The 16395-nt window shown below is 36.9% G+C and overlaps 1 protein-coding gene across 12 annotated transcripts in view; it reads left to right on the forward strand.

Annotated features, from left to right (window-relative positions):
• The window catches only part of PUM2 (pumilio RNA binding family member 2), a 116275-nt gene that overhangs the window by 34133 nt on the left and 65747 nt on the right, over positions 1-16395 (forward strand). For 11 of the 12 annotated variants that reach the window (XM_027555997.1, XM_027555991.1, XM_027555999.1 and 8 more), the window contains 4 exons: positions 2473-2660; positions 3222-3391; positions 6395-6665; positions 6909-7002. In XM_027555997.1, coding sequence (XP_027411798.1) covers positions 2473-2660; positions 3222-3391; positions 6395-6665; positions 6909-7002 — 723 coding nt within the window. Of the gene's footprint in view, positions 1-2472; positions 2661-3221; positions 3392-6394; positions 6666-6908; positions 7003-16395 lie in introns of those variants that run through there. The other variant, XM_027556002.1, reaches the window with a different exon arrangement.

Below are 16395 nucleotides of genomic sequence, written 5' to 3' on the forward strand. Positions count from 1 at the left end.
AGAATTCCCAGACAGGGAGCAGCCTTTGAATGTTTTTGATATCCATAGGAAACAAAGACTGAGGTCCAAGAAATTCTTAAGGGAAAAGGAACTGGAATGTAAGGAGTGTAACTCATGCGGGTGACAGTATTTATTGGTAAATTACAGAGCATACTTATATTCTTAAAATACTACTGATTATATTTTTAAATGTTTCTCAGTAAAATTTGAGATGTACATGTGAAACTTTCAACATGTATTTAACAAGTAAGATTCCGCTTTATAACTAAAAGCAGCTTATTAAAACTACACAAGATGATCAAAGTAATATAAAATCAAGTTTCTGGAATTAACTTTCTATTTTGAGTATAAATTGCCAGGTACTTTTTTTCTCCTTAAATCATTAAGAAGATTTTTAAGTTCTTTACGGTTTTAAATTTTGTTCTTAAAGGTAATTGTTTAAAAGTTAGGAAAAGCTGAAAATTTTTAGTACTATTTATAATCAAAATGGAAACAGATTGAAAACTTTGCTAAATACTAAATTAGACTAAAATACTGGGAATTTTATTTGCGTTCAACCAATATGTAATATAATGTGCCAGTTTTGGAGAATACAAAGATAAATGAGATATGTGATCCCTGCCCTCGGAATTTTTTTTTCCTGGATTTGTATTAACCTATATAGATTAAACTTATATAATTTAAGTTATTCAGTTATTTGGGCCAGGATACATTTTCTACACAAAAGGCACTTTGTTTGCTAAAACAACATGCTTGAAAATTTGGTTGAAAAGCATGTTTTGATTTTTGTTTTGAAAGGTAAATGGTTAATTGCTTTATTTATCAGAACCAAATATTTTTAAAAGCATTCCAAAGCAAAACATCTTGAGCACAACATGGTAATGAGAAATCCTTTCAAGATGAATGTTAGGGAGATATTTTTGGTATGTTGTATTTGGAAGACAACTGGTACCAACAGTAAAACATTTAAGCAACTGTTTATATACTCCTGATATATCTTTTTAGTGTCAAGTTTATAATTTTAGTTAATTCCTTGTATCACTCCCTCCCAACTTTTTTTGTTGTATGGATAAAATTTTGAAGATGAATGTAAGTTTTTACCAGGAGACATGAGAAAATTAGAAATGGATGGATGATTTTGTTTACTAAGTAAACATTTATTGAGTGCCAAGCATGTATAAATATGCAAATGACATTCCTTGTCCTAAAAGAATTGTCATTCTACAGTTCTTTCCATGACCACAGGAAATTTTATCATACACATACTTCCTTCTCAGCTGAACTGAATTATTTATGTTCAATAAAAATGATTATTAACTTCATTGTGTTCTCCTGGCACTTTTAGGTCTTTGAGCATACTGGTTTCTCTAACCAGAGTGCTTTCCACCCCCATTTTCACCTATTTTTTGCTCTCTGTCCTTCATATCACTTCCTTTGGGATTCACTCTAAGACTGGGGATAAGTGATGAATACTCTTTCTCTTCCCCATAGTATCCTGGATTATTTTTATTGAAGTGCTTTTACTCTTACTATGATTGCTTCCTGTTAAACCTATAATCTCTTAGAGTACAGGGACTGTTGTGTTCTTAGATCCCACATACATATCACAATGCTTAGCATATTGGTTCAAAGTTTTTTTCTGCAAATCTGGGTGAGTCTTGCCTCAAATGTTTTTATGTTTGTATTTGCTTTCAAATCTTAAGTATTGCCTTTTTATCACAAAATACGTAGAAAAGGTATTTGTACCAGATGGATAATTTTTTGTTAAAAATAAATGGTAAACTTTTAGACTAGAAGGATTTTTTTTAATTAAAAAAATATTTTTAATCTTTAAAAAAGGAATCTTTTAAAAAAACTGATTCTTAGTCTTTACACCAAGAATAGAAAATTCTGTGATATTACTGGCTTTTTTGAATGAACTTAGTCATCTATGTTTATAGCAGTACAGCCATGTATTCTGAATCTGTCCAGTACATGACTATGAGCCTGAGAAGTGCCTCCGTCAATTTAAGAGGAGTTATTTTTATTTCAAAGTAAACTTTATTTCTAAAGTTTAAGAGGAGTTATTTTTATTTCAAAAAAAACTTTATTTCTAAAGTTTTTTGGTTTGAGTTGTTCTGAATTGACAATAGAACTTATTAATAAGAGGCTTAAAGGCAGTGGAGACTTCAAATTGTTTCTATTGCCAGTGACTTCTGAATTTGATTATTCTTCAGATAGCCTTTTACCTGCTTTTTACCAAATGACTTTCGTAATCTGTATTCTCAAGAAATGTCCAAAGGGCATTGAGTCTAAACAGATTGAAGATGTTTTTATAAAGATTACAGTAACATTCAAAACAAAACAATATACTGATTTTTCCTTAGTATATTAATTCAGTATGCTGATTTTTCTTTAGTGTATTAATTGATATGAATACATTTGGTTAGCTTAAAAGTACAAATTTGTAATTGTTTTCTTTTTTCCAAACAGACCATTCAATGTCCCAGCCTATTATGGTACAGAGAAGATCTGGACAGGGTTTTCATGGAAACAGTGAAGTAAATGCAATATTGTCTCCGCGATCAGAAAGTGGAGGCCTTGGTGTGAGCATGGTAGAATATGTATTAAGTTCTTCTCCTGCTGATAAATTGGATTCTCGATTTAGGAAGGGAACTTTTGTAAGTATTTTGAATGAAGAAATGTTTTTAAGTTGCTAGATGGTTATTCGGTTGTCTTTAAGTCAGTTTCTTATTCTGGCCCTTCCTAGAATTAAAGGTAATTTTATAGCTATTGGTGCTCTTGTTTTCTTCTCTTGGCCCCTTCTTGAAATACATGAAATGGTAGAACCGCTGGGAATATTTATAATCTTAATCATGTTTCCCAAAAAATCATATTAATTTAAAAAGTTTGTAAGATTAAAATTGCTTATTCATGGTAGTACTTGATATGACAGTTAAAAAAACAAAATCATCTTTCATTAAGTAGAATTTTAATTTCACTTGTGGTGTTACTGCTTTTCTAGCACCGCTATAGTTAAGGTTGCCTTAGCCCTTCTGTTATAAATCACTGGTTTGTACTCAATTTTTTTGGCCTTTGATAAATTCGTTGACTACAAAATTAAAATAAGATTCAATGTTTTTATTGTTTACATGCACTATAGTGTAGTTTTAGGTCACCTTGTGGTGCCTTTTTTTGTGTTCTATTAAATATTCAGAATCAAACAGACTCTTTTTCCTCAGGGCACTAGAGATGCTGAAACAGATGGACCTGAGAAAGGAGATCAAAAAGGCAAGGCTTCTCCATTTGAGGAGGACCAAAACAGAGATCTTAAGCAAGGAGATGATGATGATTCTAAAATAAATGGCAGAGGTTTGCCAAATGGAATGGATGCCGATTGCAAAGATTTTAAGTAAGATTTTCACTTTCTCAAGAAGAAAATCATATTTCTTTAGGGATTATTGCTACTAGCTGATATGACTGATTTAGGTATTTTTCCAACTTTGGGTTTTTTTAATTTCCCTTTGTACCTTGTATTAATCTGGAAGATTTAAAATTTTTTATAAGGAGTATTTAGTTAATGATTATGTGCCATTTTTTAAAAAGATAAGTCTTCAAAATTCTCTAAAACAGTGCATCCCATTAAGTAATGTTAGAAATTGCTATTACCTTTCTACTAATATGGTAGTCTAAATTTTAACTGTTTTCTCCCTGCTAAAGTTTAGTGAATTTAAGGTTTAATCTGTGATTTTTCTTGGCAAACTCTTCTTGAGTTTGCTCTTCAGCACCTTTCTGTAGAGTTTCCTCTTCCTTCTATCTCTGTATTGTATCCTATCCCCCTTTTCTGAGTTTGTGCTGATACTTAATCATATTCCTGAAATTAGGATGGGAAGAACATATCAGACTTCTAAAAATTAGTGTTACGTTCAGAATTTAAGTTCAGTTGTAGATTTTTTGTTGTCTTTTTATGGCAAGTATTTCTTTTGTTCTAGCCTTTGGACTTAGATTAGGCAGTGCACATTCATCTAAATATTAGGGAGTTGTTTCTTCATATACTGAAATATACTTCAGTAATCAGATGCTTTGGGGCCTATACCTGAAAATAGTTGTTTCTTTGCGATCTTACGAACCATGAAATATTAGTTAGTTGTTAATAAACATAAACATGTACCTACCTTTAATTATCAAAAAACAGAGTAACAATACTTCTTAAAAACAGTGCCATTTAAATCTGTTCTAAATGCAAAAAAGCATCCAAAACCAGTAAACCTCTTTTGACAAGAAATAAATTTAATGCTACTCAGTTTGTTTTAGAACCTTATTCTGATTTTGCTCTTCTGCTATTACCTAATCTGTGTTTCAAGGGCATGCATTTAAAACTGAGTTGATTATAAACCCTGCAGAACATACATTTATAATTGAAGTGTTAATACACCATTAACTATAGCAAGAAAATAGCACCACTCATAGCATAATGACTTTTTCTTTTGAATCCTCTTTTTTTTTTTTTTTGCTGTATTAGAGTTGTTTTGTATGAAAGACTATATTTCTTAAAAAAAAAAAAGAAAGACTATATTTCTCCATATTAATATGAACTTTACATTCAATAGCATTCTAATTCTGTTAAGTTTGTAGTAGGTTTTTTAAATTGCTTATAAAGTATTTCTGATGCAATATTGTCTTCAACAGTATAAAAATATTTCAAAGTAATAGCTGTGGTCATATGGTCACTATGGTAGCACATCATTATTACATTAACTGATACATCATCTCTTGGAATAGAACTGAAAGGTATGAAAGAAATATAGCAGGCTTTCGTTTTTTGTTGTTACTGTTGTATAATTGCTTTACAATGTTGTGTTTCTGCTGTACAGTGAAGTGATCAGTTATACACACACACACACACACACACACACACGCGCGCGCGCGCACACACGTACCTTCTCTCTTGGACCTTCCTCCCACCTCTTTCTTTTTTTCAATGGACTGACTTAAGATCCTTTCAGTTTTTTTTTTTCTTTCCATATATTCTGAATGAAAAGCCTTTGGATTATGCACATGAAAATTTTAATTGTGGATAAAGGGGAAAGGAGTTTGAAATTTCTTCTGATGTTGCAAGGACAGTGGTTAATTTTGAAATAAAATGTAAGTCCACAAACCTAAAGTATCTGGAAAACAATTCTTGTAATTAGTCAGTTGCTTTGTGAAATGTTCTGTACGTGTTAGCAGATTTATTCCATTGTAAAGTACCTAAAGGTGGGGCAGTTACATATGGATAACCGTTGACATTTAAAGACCGGTTATAATAGTTACTACCATTTATTTAACGTACTTATATTTGAATATACTATGAGATGATAGTTCTTCAGAATGAATTTACTTCTTGTGAAGGAAAAGATCTTATATAAATTATTTCCACAGAAGGAAGGAGACTGTTAATAAGGATCAATTATGTCCAGAAATAAAGTGAAAATAGTTTAGACTGTAAAGGATGATGATAAAAAGAGAAGAGTCGGTGCTTAAAATTTAGTGTTAATAAATTTCTTCAGAAAATTAAGACTAATCGGTAGAGAAAGTTGCTCTTTTGTATATAGAATTATACTTTTCATTGATGTACATGCTTAACTTTTGATAAATATTCATTTTTATTTATTTTGATTTAAACTGAAACAATTTGGTATGATAAAGATTGTTTTTGGAGAGCTCATAGAGGGTTTTTACAAACAGTCTTTTTGTTTTTGTTATTATAGGACTACAGTGTCACCTCCTCTGTCTCAAGGAAACTGAGACCTGGGTGTTGAAATGATTTACTCAGAATAATGTTTTAGAGTCAGGAGTCAGCTTTCTGTCTTGGTTCACTGCCCTTTTCTTTTGTATTCTGTATTATACAGCCTTCAGTTCTGAAGGCCATATGATGCTTTCTGGCCAGTTTCCCACCCTGCCCCGCCCCCCCGAAGTATTAGGCAAGATGTTAGGACAGCTATGCTAGTAGACAGGATGGGAGTATGGTGGGTAGATTTTGGTTTCAAGTCTTCTCATATTTGTTGCATGGTAGTCTGCTGTTCATACCCACTGCTCATTTTGTTTGTGATTTGAAACAAAAGTTTTGAGTACTCTAAGCCTAAATCGTGATATTGGACAATTTCCTTATCTGTAAAATTGAATTACATCTTTATGCTATTAAAATTGGGGACAGTTGTCACTAATAATTGAACAATGAAACCATGTCAGCTTTTAAGTGTAAGCTGGATTAAACAGGAAAAAAAAAGCGATAAAGAGCAATGTTTAGTGACCTAGGGTCCCTAATTTGCCTTTTGTGTTTTACCACCATTTGTTTTCCGTGATTTTCCTACTTTCTGATTTCACCTTTTGACATACTTGTTACTTTTACTCATTTCTGTTTTCTTTTACATAGTCGTACTCCTGGAAGTCGTCAAGCCTCTCCAACTGAAGTAGTTGAGCGCCTGGGCCCCAATACTAATCCCCCAGAAGGACTGGGGCCTCTTCCTAATCCTACATCTAATAAACCACTTGTTGAAGAATTTTCAAATCCTGAAACTCAGAATCTGGATGCCATGGAACAAGTTGGTCTGGATTCCTTACAGTTTGACTATCCTGGTAATCAGGTACCAATGGACTCTTCAGGAGCTACTGTAGGCCTTTTTGACTACAATTCCCAGCAGCAGGTAAAGAATACTCCTCCTTTAGCAATGTTCCTCTTAGCTAGTAGTAGTATAGCCTGAAGTGCTGTGAGATGTTGACATAAATAATAGGGATATTTTTAAACACTTTAATGTTTTATTGAATAAAATGTCCTTATAGTTAAGAAAGTGATTAAAATATGTATTTGTAATATTCCGTTCTTAGCTTTCTAAACAAAAATGAAATGCTATGAGACTAATCTCTGTATTCAATATTTTTCTTAATAGCTTTTTCAGAGGACTAATGCACTAACAGTTCAGCAGTTAACTGCAGCTCAGCAGCAGCAGTATGCATTAGCCACAGCTCAGCAGCCACATATAGGTGAGTCTTTATAAGTTACCATTTTAATTACAGTGTTAGAAAATCTTGTATTAAAGTGTTTAGATCTTATTTAATGGTGTTATTTCATTACTTCCTGAAACATCTCATTGAGATAAAACAGTAGTAGATTACATGGCAAGAGTAAAGATTAGGAAAGGACAGTTTGGCTTTTACTTGTATTCTTGGTGAAATAAAAATCTGTAACTTGATGAAAGCTGTCAGCACATAAGTTTTTTTTCTTAGTGTGAAATGGAGAGCATTAAACACTTTGAAATTCAAGCATCCTTTTGGGTGTTCATATCAAGTCAGAGTGTTTGTTTTTAAAATGGGCTGGAAGTAAGAATCCCGAGAAAAATTTTTTTAATTTTTTCTTCCTTACTTCATTAGGCTATTTAGTCTTTGAGCTTTATAGTAAAGACTATAATGTGAAATACTATGATTGCGTATGTCTTACTGGTAGACTTCAGGCATTATTAGTACCTGTTTTTCTGTTGAGGTTGTTGGCTTTTTTTTTTTTTTTAACTTATTTTGAAATAATTACTGATTCACATGAGGTGGCAAGGAGAGTACACAGATTCCCCATCTAGTTTTCCCTAAACGACTACATGTTAACATAATTATAGTATAGTAACACAGCCGTTGGTAAATGTGTGTGTATAGATGTGTGTCGTTTTATCATGTGTATAGATTCGTGGGAACCATTCTTAACACCTAATTTTGGCTGACCTTGATTTATTTCCACTCTCAACATCAGGATGTTTGGAGACCAGGGATGAGATATGCTAAGTTAGTTCTATTCCCTTAACTTTGTACTGTTTTGGGTCAATCCAAGAAGTCTTTCCAGGTCCAAAATTTTATTTTCAGTTTTAATCATAGGTGACCACATATTTCTAGATGACTTCTAATAGCAGCATGCGCTCTGGACCTGTGTTTTTATACTTTTCCCCAGCCATCTTTATCCCTGTATATAGTGCTTCTTCACTCATTGTTAGAAACATTGATTCCTGTCTACTCGTGGGCCATTACAACACTTTTTATTTCTTGACACTTTATCATATGATTTATATGTTGTAGGCTGGGATACCCATTATTGCTCTTCCTTTTGGTAGTTTAAAATTTTCAGCTCTTGCCTTTTCTTTCATATGAGCTTTAAAATCCTCTTATTTACTCCCATATGCATGTGTGCTTAGTGTTCGACTCTTTGTGATCCCATGGACTGTAGCCCACCAGACTCCTCTGTCCATGTAATTCTCCAGGCGAGAATACTGGAGTGGGTTGCCATTTCCTCCTCCAGGGTATCATCCTGACCCAGGGATCAAACCTATGTCTCCTACATTGGCAGGTGGATTTTTTTACCACTGAACCATCTGGGAAGCCCCTGTTTACTTTCAGACCAGGTTAAAATCTTAAATTAACTTATGAAAATTAACATCTTTATGACAGTAAGTATTCTTCCAGAAGCTAGTGTGTCTTTAATGTTGTTGAAGTTTGCTTTTGTGGTGTTTATGAGTGCTTTAAAGTTTCTCTCATATAAGTTTGCATATTTTTCAGTAGGTTTGTTCTTTGGTATTTTATCTTTTGCTATCATTGTAAATGTCTTCCTGTCTTTCATTGTATCTTTAAACTGGTATCTGTGAAAACTCTTGATTCAGTTCAGTTCAGTTCAGTTCAGTTCAGTCGCTCAGTCATGTCCCACTCTTTGCGACCCCATGAATTGCAGCACGCCAGGCCTCCCTGTCCATCACCAACTCCCAGAGTTCACCGAAACTCATGTCCATCAAGTCAGTGATGACATCCAGCCATCGCATCCTCTGTCGTCCCCTTCTGCTCCTGCTTCCAATCCCTCCCAGCATCAGAGTCTTTTCCAATGAGTCAGCTCTTCGCATGAGGTGGCCAAAATATTGGAGTTTCAGCTTTAGCTTCATTTCTTCCAAAGAACCCCAGGACTGATCTCCTTTAGAATGGACTGGTTGGATCTCCTTGCAGTCCAAGGGACTCTAAAGAGTCTTCTCCAACAACACAGTTCAAAAGCATCAATTCTTTGGTGCTCAGCTTCCTTCACAGTCTAACTCTCACATCCATACATGACCACTGGAAAAACCATAGCCTTGACTAGACGGACCTTTGTTGGCAAAGTAATGTCTCTGTTTTTGAATATGCTATCTAGGTTGGTCATAACTTTCCTTCCAAGGAGTAAGCATCTCTTAATTTCATGGCTGCAATCACCATCTGCAGTGACTTTGGAGCCCCCAAAAATAAAGTCTGACACTGTTTGCACTGTTTCCCCATCTATTTGCTATGAAGTGATGGGACCAGATGCCATGATCTTCGTTTTCTGAATGTTGAGCTTTAAGCCAACTTTTTCACTCTCCTCTTTCACTTTCATCAAGAGGCTTTTTAGTTCCTATTTACTTTCTGCCATAAGGGTGGTGTCATCTGCATATCTGAGGTTATTGATATTTCTCCTGGTAATCTTGATTCCAGCTTGTGCTTCTTCCAGCCCGGCATTTCTCATGATGTACTCTGCATATAAGTTAAATAAGCAGGGTGACAATATACAGCCTTGACGAACTCCTTTACCTATTTGGAACCAGTCTGTTGTTCCATGTCCAGTTCTAACTGTTGCTTCCTGACCTGCATACAAATTTCTCAAGAGACAGATCAGGTGGTCTGGTATTCCCATCTCTTTCAGAATTTTCCACAGTATATTGTGATCCACACAAAGGCTTTGGCATAGTCAGTAAAGCAGAAATAGATGTTTTTCTGGAACTCTTGCTTTTTCCATGATCCAGCAGATGTTGGCAATTTGATCTCTGGTTCTTCTGCCTTTTCTAAAACCAGCTTGAACATCAGGAAGTTCACGGTTCACATATTGCTGAAGCCTGGCTTGGAGAATTTTGAGCATTACTTTACTAGCGTGTGAGATGAGTGCAATTGTGCGGTAGTTTAAGCATTCTTTGGCATTGCCTTTCTTTGGGATTGGAATGAAAACTGACCTTTTCCAGTCCCGTGGCCACTGCTGAGTTTTCCAAATTTGCTGGCATATTGAGTGCAGCACTTTCACAGCATCATCTTTCAGGATTTGAAATAGCTCAACTGGAATTCCATCACCTCCACCAGTAACGCTGAAGAAGCTGAAGTTGAACGGTTCTATGAAGACCTACAAGACCTTTTAGAACTAACACCCAAAAAAGATGTCCTTTTCATTATAGGGCACTGGAATGCAGAAGTAGGAAGTCAAGAAACACCTGGGGTAACAGGCAAATTTGGCCTTGGAATACGGAATGAAGCAGGAAAAAAGCTAATAGAGTTTTGCCAAGAGAACACACTGGTCATAGCAAACACCCTCTTCCAACAACACAAGAGAAGACTCTACACATGGACATCACCAGATGGTCAACACCAAAATCAGACTGATTATATTCTTTGCAGCCAAAGATGGAGAAGCTCTATACAGTCAGCAAAAACAAGACCAGGAGCTGACTGTGGCTCAGACCATGAACTCCTTATTGCCAAATTCAGACTTAAATTGAAGAAAGTAGGGAAAACCACTATACCATTCAGGTATGACCTAAATCAAATTCCTAATGATTATACAGTGGAAGTGAGAAATAGATTTAAGGAACTAGATCCTATAGATAGAATGCCTGAGGAACTATGGACGGGGGTTCGTGACATTGTACAGGAGAACAGGGATCAAGACCATCCGCATGGAAAAGAAATGCAAAAAAGCAAAATGGCTGTCTGGGGAGGCCTTACTAATAGCTATGAAAAGAAGAGAAGCGAAAAGCAAAGGAGAAAAGGAAAGACATAAGTATCTGAATGCAGAGTTCCAAAGAATAGCAAGAAGAGATAAGAAAGCCTTCCTCAGTGATCAATGCAAAGAAATAGAGGAAAACAACAGAATGGGAAAGACTAGAGATCTCTTCAAGAAAATTAGAGATACCAAGGGAACATTTCATGCAAAGATGGGCTCGATAAAGGACAGAAATGGTATGGCCCTAACAGAAGAAGAAGATATTAAGAAGAGGTGGCAAGAATACATAGAAGAACTGTACAAAAAAGATCTTCACGACCCAGATAATCACGATGGTGTGATCACTCACCTAGAGCCAGACATCCTGGAATGGGAAGTCAGGCGAGCCTTACAAGGCATCACTATGAACAAAGCTCTTGATTAATGTTTGTTAAATTTTATTAATGCTGTTTTCTAATAATTGAGTCATTCCTGTGCTCTTAAAATTTAAAATAATTGTATATATATTGAGCTCTTTTAATTTGCTAATGTTTTATTTAGGATTTTTATCAACATATAAATGAATTTAGCCTGTGTGTGTGTGTATGCATTTTTTTGTTAGATTTTGATATCAGTATACTTACTTTCTAAAAATAGTTTAAAAGTGTTTATTTTTTTTAATGCCTTGGAGTATTTTCAATTACATTTGACCTTATAAAAGATTTGGCATAAGTTAGAACTTCTTTGTGAAACCAGGGAAAGTATGCAAATAAATCTGAAAACTTGAATAGAATGGAAATTTCTAAGAAAGCATAACTTACCAAAATGGATCCCATCTTTGTTCCATTGTTAAATAGAGATGAGTTGATCATTAGTCCTTTTATCCAGATTTGCTGAGTCATCTCTTAGCTGGCTGATAGTTATTTAGGTTCAGTTCAGTTCAGTTGCTCAGTCGTGTCGACTCTTTTCATCCCCATGGACTGCAGCACCCAGGTCTCCCTATCCATCACCAACTCCTGGAGTTTACTCAGATTCATGTCCATTGAGTCGGTAATGCTATCCAACCGTCTCATCCTCTGTCATCCCCTTCTCCTCCTGCCTTCAGTCTTTCCCAGCATCAGTGTCTTGTTCTAGTGAGTCAGTTCTTCGCATCAGGTGGCCAAAGTATTGGAACTTGAGCTTCAGCATCAGTCCTTCCAATGATAATTCGGGACTGATTTCCTTTAGGATTGGCTGGTTTGATCTCCCTGCAGTCCAAGGGACTCTCAAGAGTCTTCTCCAACTCCACAGTTCAAAAGCATCAATTCTTCTGCACTCAGCTTTCTCTGTAGTCCATTCTGTCATTTTGAGATTGCATCCAAGTACTGCATTTCAGACTCGTGTTGTTGACTATGATGACTGCTCCATTTCTTCCAAGGGATTCTGGCCCACAGTAGTAGATATAATGGTCATCTGAGTTAAATTCACCCATTCCAGTCCATTTTAGTTCACTGATTCCTAAATTGTCTATGTTCACTCTTGCCATCTCCTGTTTGACCACTTCCAATTTACCTTGATTCATGGACCTAACATTCTAGGTTCCTATGCAGTATCCTTTACAGCATCGGACTTTACTTCCATCACCAGTCACATCCACAACTAGGTATTGTTTTTGCTTTGGCTCCGTCTCTTCATTGTTTCTGTAGTTATTTCGCCACTGGATCTCCACTAGCATATTGGGCACCTACTGACCTGGGGAGTTCATCTTTCATTGTCCTCTTTTTGCCTTTTCATACTGTTCATGGGGTTCTCAAGGCAAGAATACTGAAGTGGTTTGTCATTCCCTTCTCCAGTGGACCATGTTTTGTCAGAACTCTCTACCATGACATTATACCAATAGAAATATGTGCTCCATAGAATTTAAAATTCTATAGTAGCCACATTTTGAAAAGTAAAAAGAGGTATGTGCAATTAGTTTGAATAATATTTTATTTATCCCATTATATTGAAAATATCTCAAATGTAGTCAATATAAAACTTAGTAATAAATTCTTTTTTTTATATAGTGTTTGAAATTAGGTGTGCATATTCCCACTTGTAGCAAATCTCAGTTTAGACTAGTCTCATTGTAAATGTTCAGTAGCTATATATGGTAGTAACTACCATAGCAGATGGTGCATGTTCTAGAATGAAGGTTGACAGACTTTTTTCTATAAAGTTCCAGGTAGCAAATATTTTAAATTTTACATGCCATATGTTTTCTGTCACAACTACTCGACCTTCCTCTTATAGAACAAAGCAGCCAGAGACAGTACATAAATGAGTACAACTGTTTTCTCTTCAACTTTACTGTGGGCACTGTTACTTGAATTTTGGATAATTTTCAATTGTTACAAATTACCATTTTCAACCATTTAAAAATATTTAAATCATTTTTAGCTAATTTATACAAAAATAGGTAGTAGGCTAAAACTTGGCCCATGGACTCGACCAGAAAGACGTGATAGATATAGAGTATTTTATGTTTTAAAATGTACATCCACACTGAAAAGAGGGAGAGAAAAGAAAAAGATGGGGTTGTTTTGATGGCTGGGTTCTATAGGGTAGGAAATTGAGATGTGATCCATAGGAGTAAACTGGAAATAAACTATGAGGCCTGCAGAGGACTGACTGCAAGAGGATAAATAAAATGGCCTGCTCATCCCAGGACTGGGGTTGAAGGGGTTAGATGCCCAAACCACTAATAAAGACTTGATTTGGAGACTTCACCCTACAGTGTGTATTTGTCAATTGGGATGAATAAATGTAAGAGAATCTCTCATATAAGATAGTATCTAAAACAGAAATTACAATGCAGACAACAAAGAGTAGTCATATAATAGAGTTTATACCCATAATGTAGAAATAAGAACTTTAAAGTTCTGAAAAGAATTTTTAAATGTTTTTTTTAGAATATTAAGAGATAAAGGAAATAAGTCATCAAAGATCAGAGGTCTTAAAATATCAAAATGATGTGAAAACAAACCATTTCAGAACCTTGTAAATAAAAACACATGGGGGGAGGCGGTCCTAAGATGGCGGAGAAATAGGACGGGGAGACTACTTTTTCCCCCACAAATTCATCAAAAGAACATTTGAACTCTGAGTAAATTCCACAAAACAACTTCTGAATGGTGGCAGAAAACATCAGGCACCCATAAAAGCAGCCCATTGTCTTCGAAAGGAGGTAGGAAAAAATATAAAAGATAAAAAGAGAGACAAAAGAGGTAGGGACGGAGCTCCGTCCCGGGAAGGGAGTCTTAAAAAAGAGAGACATTTCCAAACACCAGGTAACACTCTCACTGCCGAGTCTGTGATGAGACTTGGAACCACAGAGGGCAACATAACCGGGAGGAAAAATAATAAATAATTAAAACCCACAGATTACCTGCCCAACGGTAACTCCCCCAGCAGAGAAGCAGCATAGACGCCTGCACCTGCCACTAGCAAGTGCGGGCTGGGCAGGGAGGCGTAGCTGCATTGCTTAGAGCAAGGACCCGGCCTGAATGCCGAGGGCTATCTGAGGGAACTAACTTGGGGTAGCAAACCAGACTGTGGGATAGCTACCAGGCGAAAAGCCCTAACCTAAGACACTGCCAGGCCTGCTCACAGAACAAAGGACTGACAAGAGCTGCGCGAAAAGCCCTAACCTAAGACACCAGCAGGCCCGTTCACAGAACAAAGCACTGAGTAGAGCTAGCCAGCTGCAGACCATTCCCCTCCGGTGACAGGCAGCCAGAGCCAGAAGGGGGCAATCGTGGCCCTAGAGAGGCATTATCTACCAAACTGGAATCAGGCTTTGTTGCTAATCAAGACTTCTTAGGATTCTGGATGGCCAACATTCTCCTGAGTAAGAGCTCTGGTTGTACACCCAGAAAACCGAGCAGCAGGGATGGGGGAGGCAATAAGTTGCGGCTACCGCACTTGCCAAACACCTGGTCACTAGAGCAGCTCGGACCTGGGAAGGGCACAAAATGCAGGCCCACCGAGTCAGCGCCTCTGAGGACTTCCTGAGTGCCTGAACCTAAGCGGCTTAGACCTGGGAGGTGCATGCAGCCCAGGGCCAGCCTCAGACAGTCCCCAGCAGAGGTTGAGCCTAAGTAGTGTAGACAGGGAAAGCACACACTCTGTGAGCGGGGGCAAACCCAATGTGGCTGAGTCACTGCGAGCACACGCCAGTGTTGTTTGCAGTGTTCCTCCCTCCCCACAGCACGACTGAACAAGTGAGCCTAAAAAAGTGTCCGCCACCACTCCTGTGTCAGGGCGGAAATTAGACACTGAAGAGACCAGCAAACAGAAGAAGCTAAAACAGAGGGAACCTCCTTGGAAGTGACAGGTGCAATAGATTAAAACCCTGTAGTTAGCACCTACTACATAGGAAGGGGCCTATAGATCTTGAGAAATATAAGCCGGATCCAGGAATTATCCGAAAGTGAACTGACCATACACTGCCCACACCACCACCAGAGAAAGTCCTAAATATGTTTTTACTATCATTCCTTAATTTTTTTTTAATTTTAAGTCCTCTATTACTCCTTTAATTTTCATTTTTATAACCTATTACTTTGCAAAAAAAAGACCCTATTTTTTTAAGCAAACTTCATATATATATATTTTATAATCTTTGTGACTTTTTTTTTCCCTTTAATATTGTATTTTTGAAAATCCAACTTCTACTCTAGATTTTTAATCTTTGCTTTTTGGTATTTGTTATCAATTTTGTACCTTTTAGGAACCCAGTCAATACCCATTTTTACTTGGGAGTGAGATTACTGGCTTGACTGCTCTCTCCACCAGGTTGCCTCTATTTCCTCCCTCTCCCCTTCTCTTCTCTACCCAACTCTGTGAATCTCTTTGTATGTTCCTGACAGTGGAGAACACTTAGGGAACTGACTACTGGCTGGATCTGTCTCTCTCCTTTTGATTCCCCTGTTTATCCTCCTGGCCACCTCTGTCTCCTTTCTCCCTCTTCTCTTCTCTGTATAACTCTGTGAACATCTCTGAGCGGTCCAGACTGTGGAGCACACATAAGGAAGTGATTACTGGCTAGCTTGCTCTCTTTTGATTTCACCTCATCTCATCCTGGTCACCTCTATCTCCCTCCTCCCTCTTCTCTTCTCCATGTAACTCTGTGAACCTCTCTGGGTGTCCCTCATTGTGGAGAAACTTTTCATCTTTAACCTAGGTGTTTTATCAGCGGTGCTGTATAGATGGAGAAGTCTTGAGGCTACTGTAAAAATAAGACTGAAAACCAGAAGCAGGAGGCTTAAGTCCAAATCCTGAGAAGACCAGAGAACTCCTGACTCCAGGGAACATTAATCGACAGGAGCTCATCAAACACCTCCATACCTACACTGAAACCAAGTACCACCCAAGGGCCAACAAGTTCCAGAGCAAGACATACCACGCAAATTCTCCACCAACATAGGAACATAGCCCTGAGCTTCAATATACAGGCTGCCCAAAGTCACTCCAAACCCACTGACATCTCAACTCATTACTGGACACTTCATTGCACTCCAGAGAGAAGAAATCCAGCTCCACCCACCAGAACACTGACACAAGCTTCCCTAACCAGGAAATCTTGACATGCCACCCACAGTGAGGAAACTCCACAATAAAGAGAACTTCACAAACTG

Source organism: Bos indicus x Bos taurus, chromosome 11, assembly GCF_003369695.1.
Source record: "Bos indicus x Bos taurus breed Angus x Brahman F1 hybrid chromosome 11, Bos_hybrid_MaternalHap_v2.0, whole genome shotgun sequence".
Lineage (NCBI taxonomy): Eukaryota > Metazoa > Chordata > Mammalia > Artiodactyla > Bovidae > Bos > Bos indicus x Bos taurus.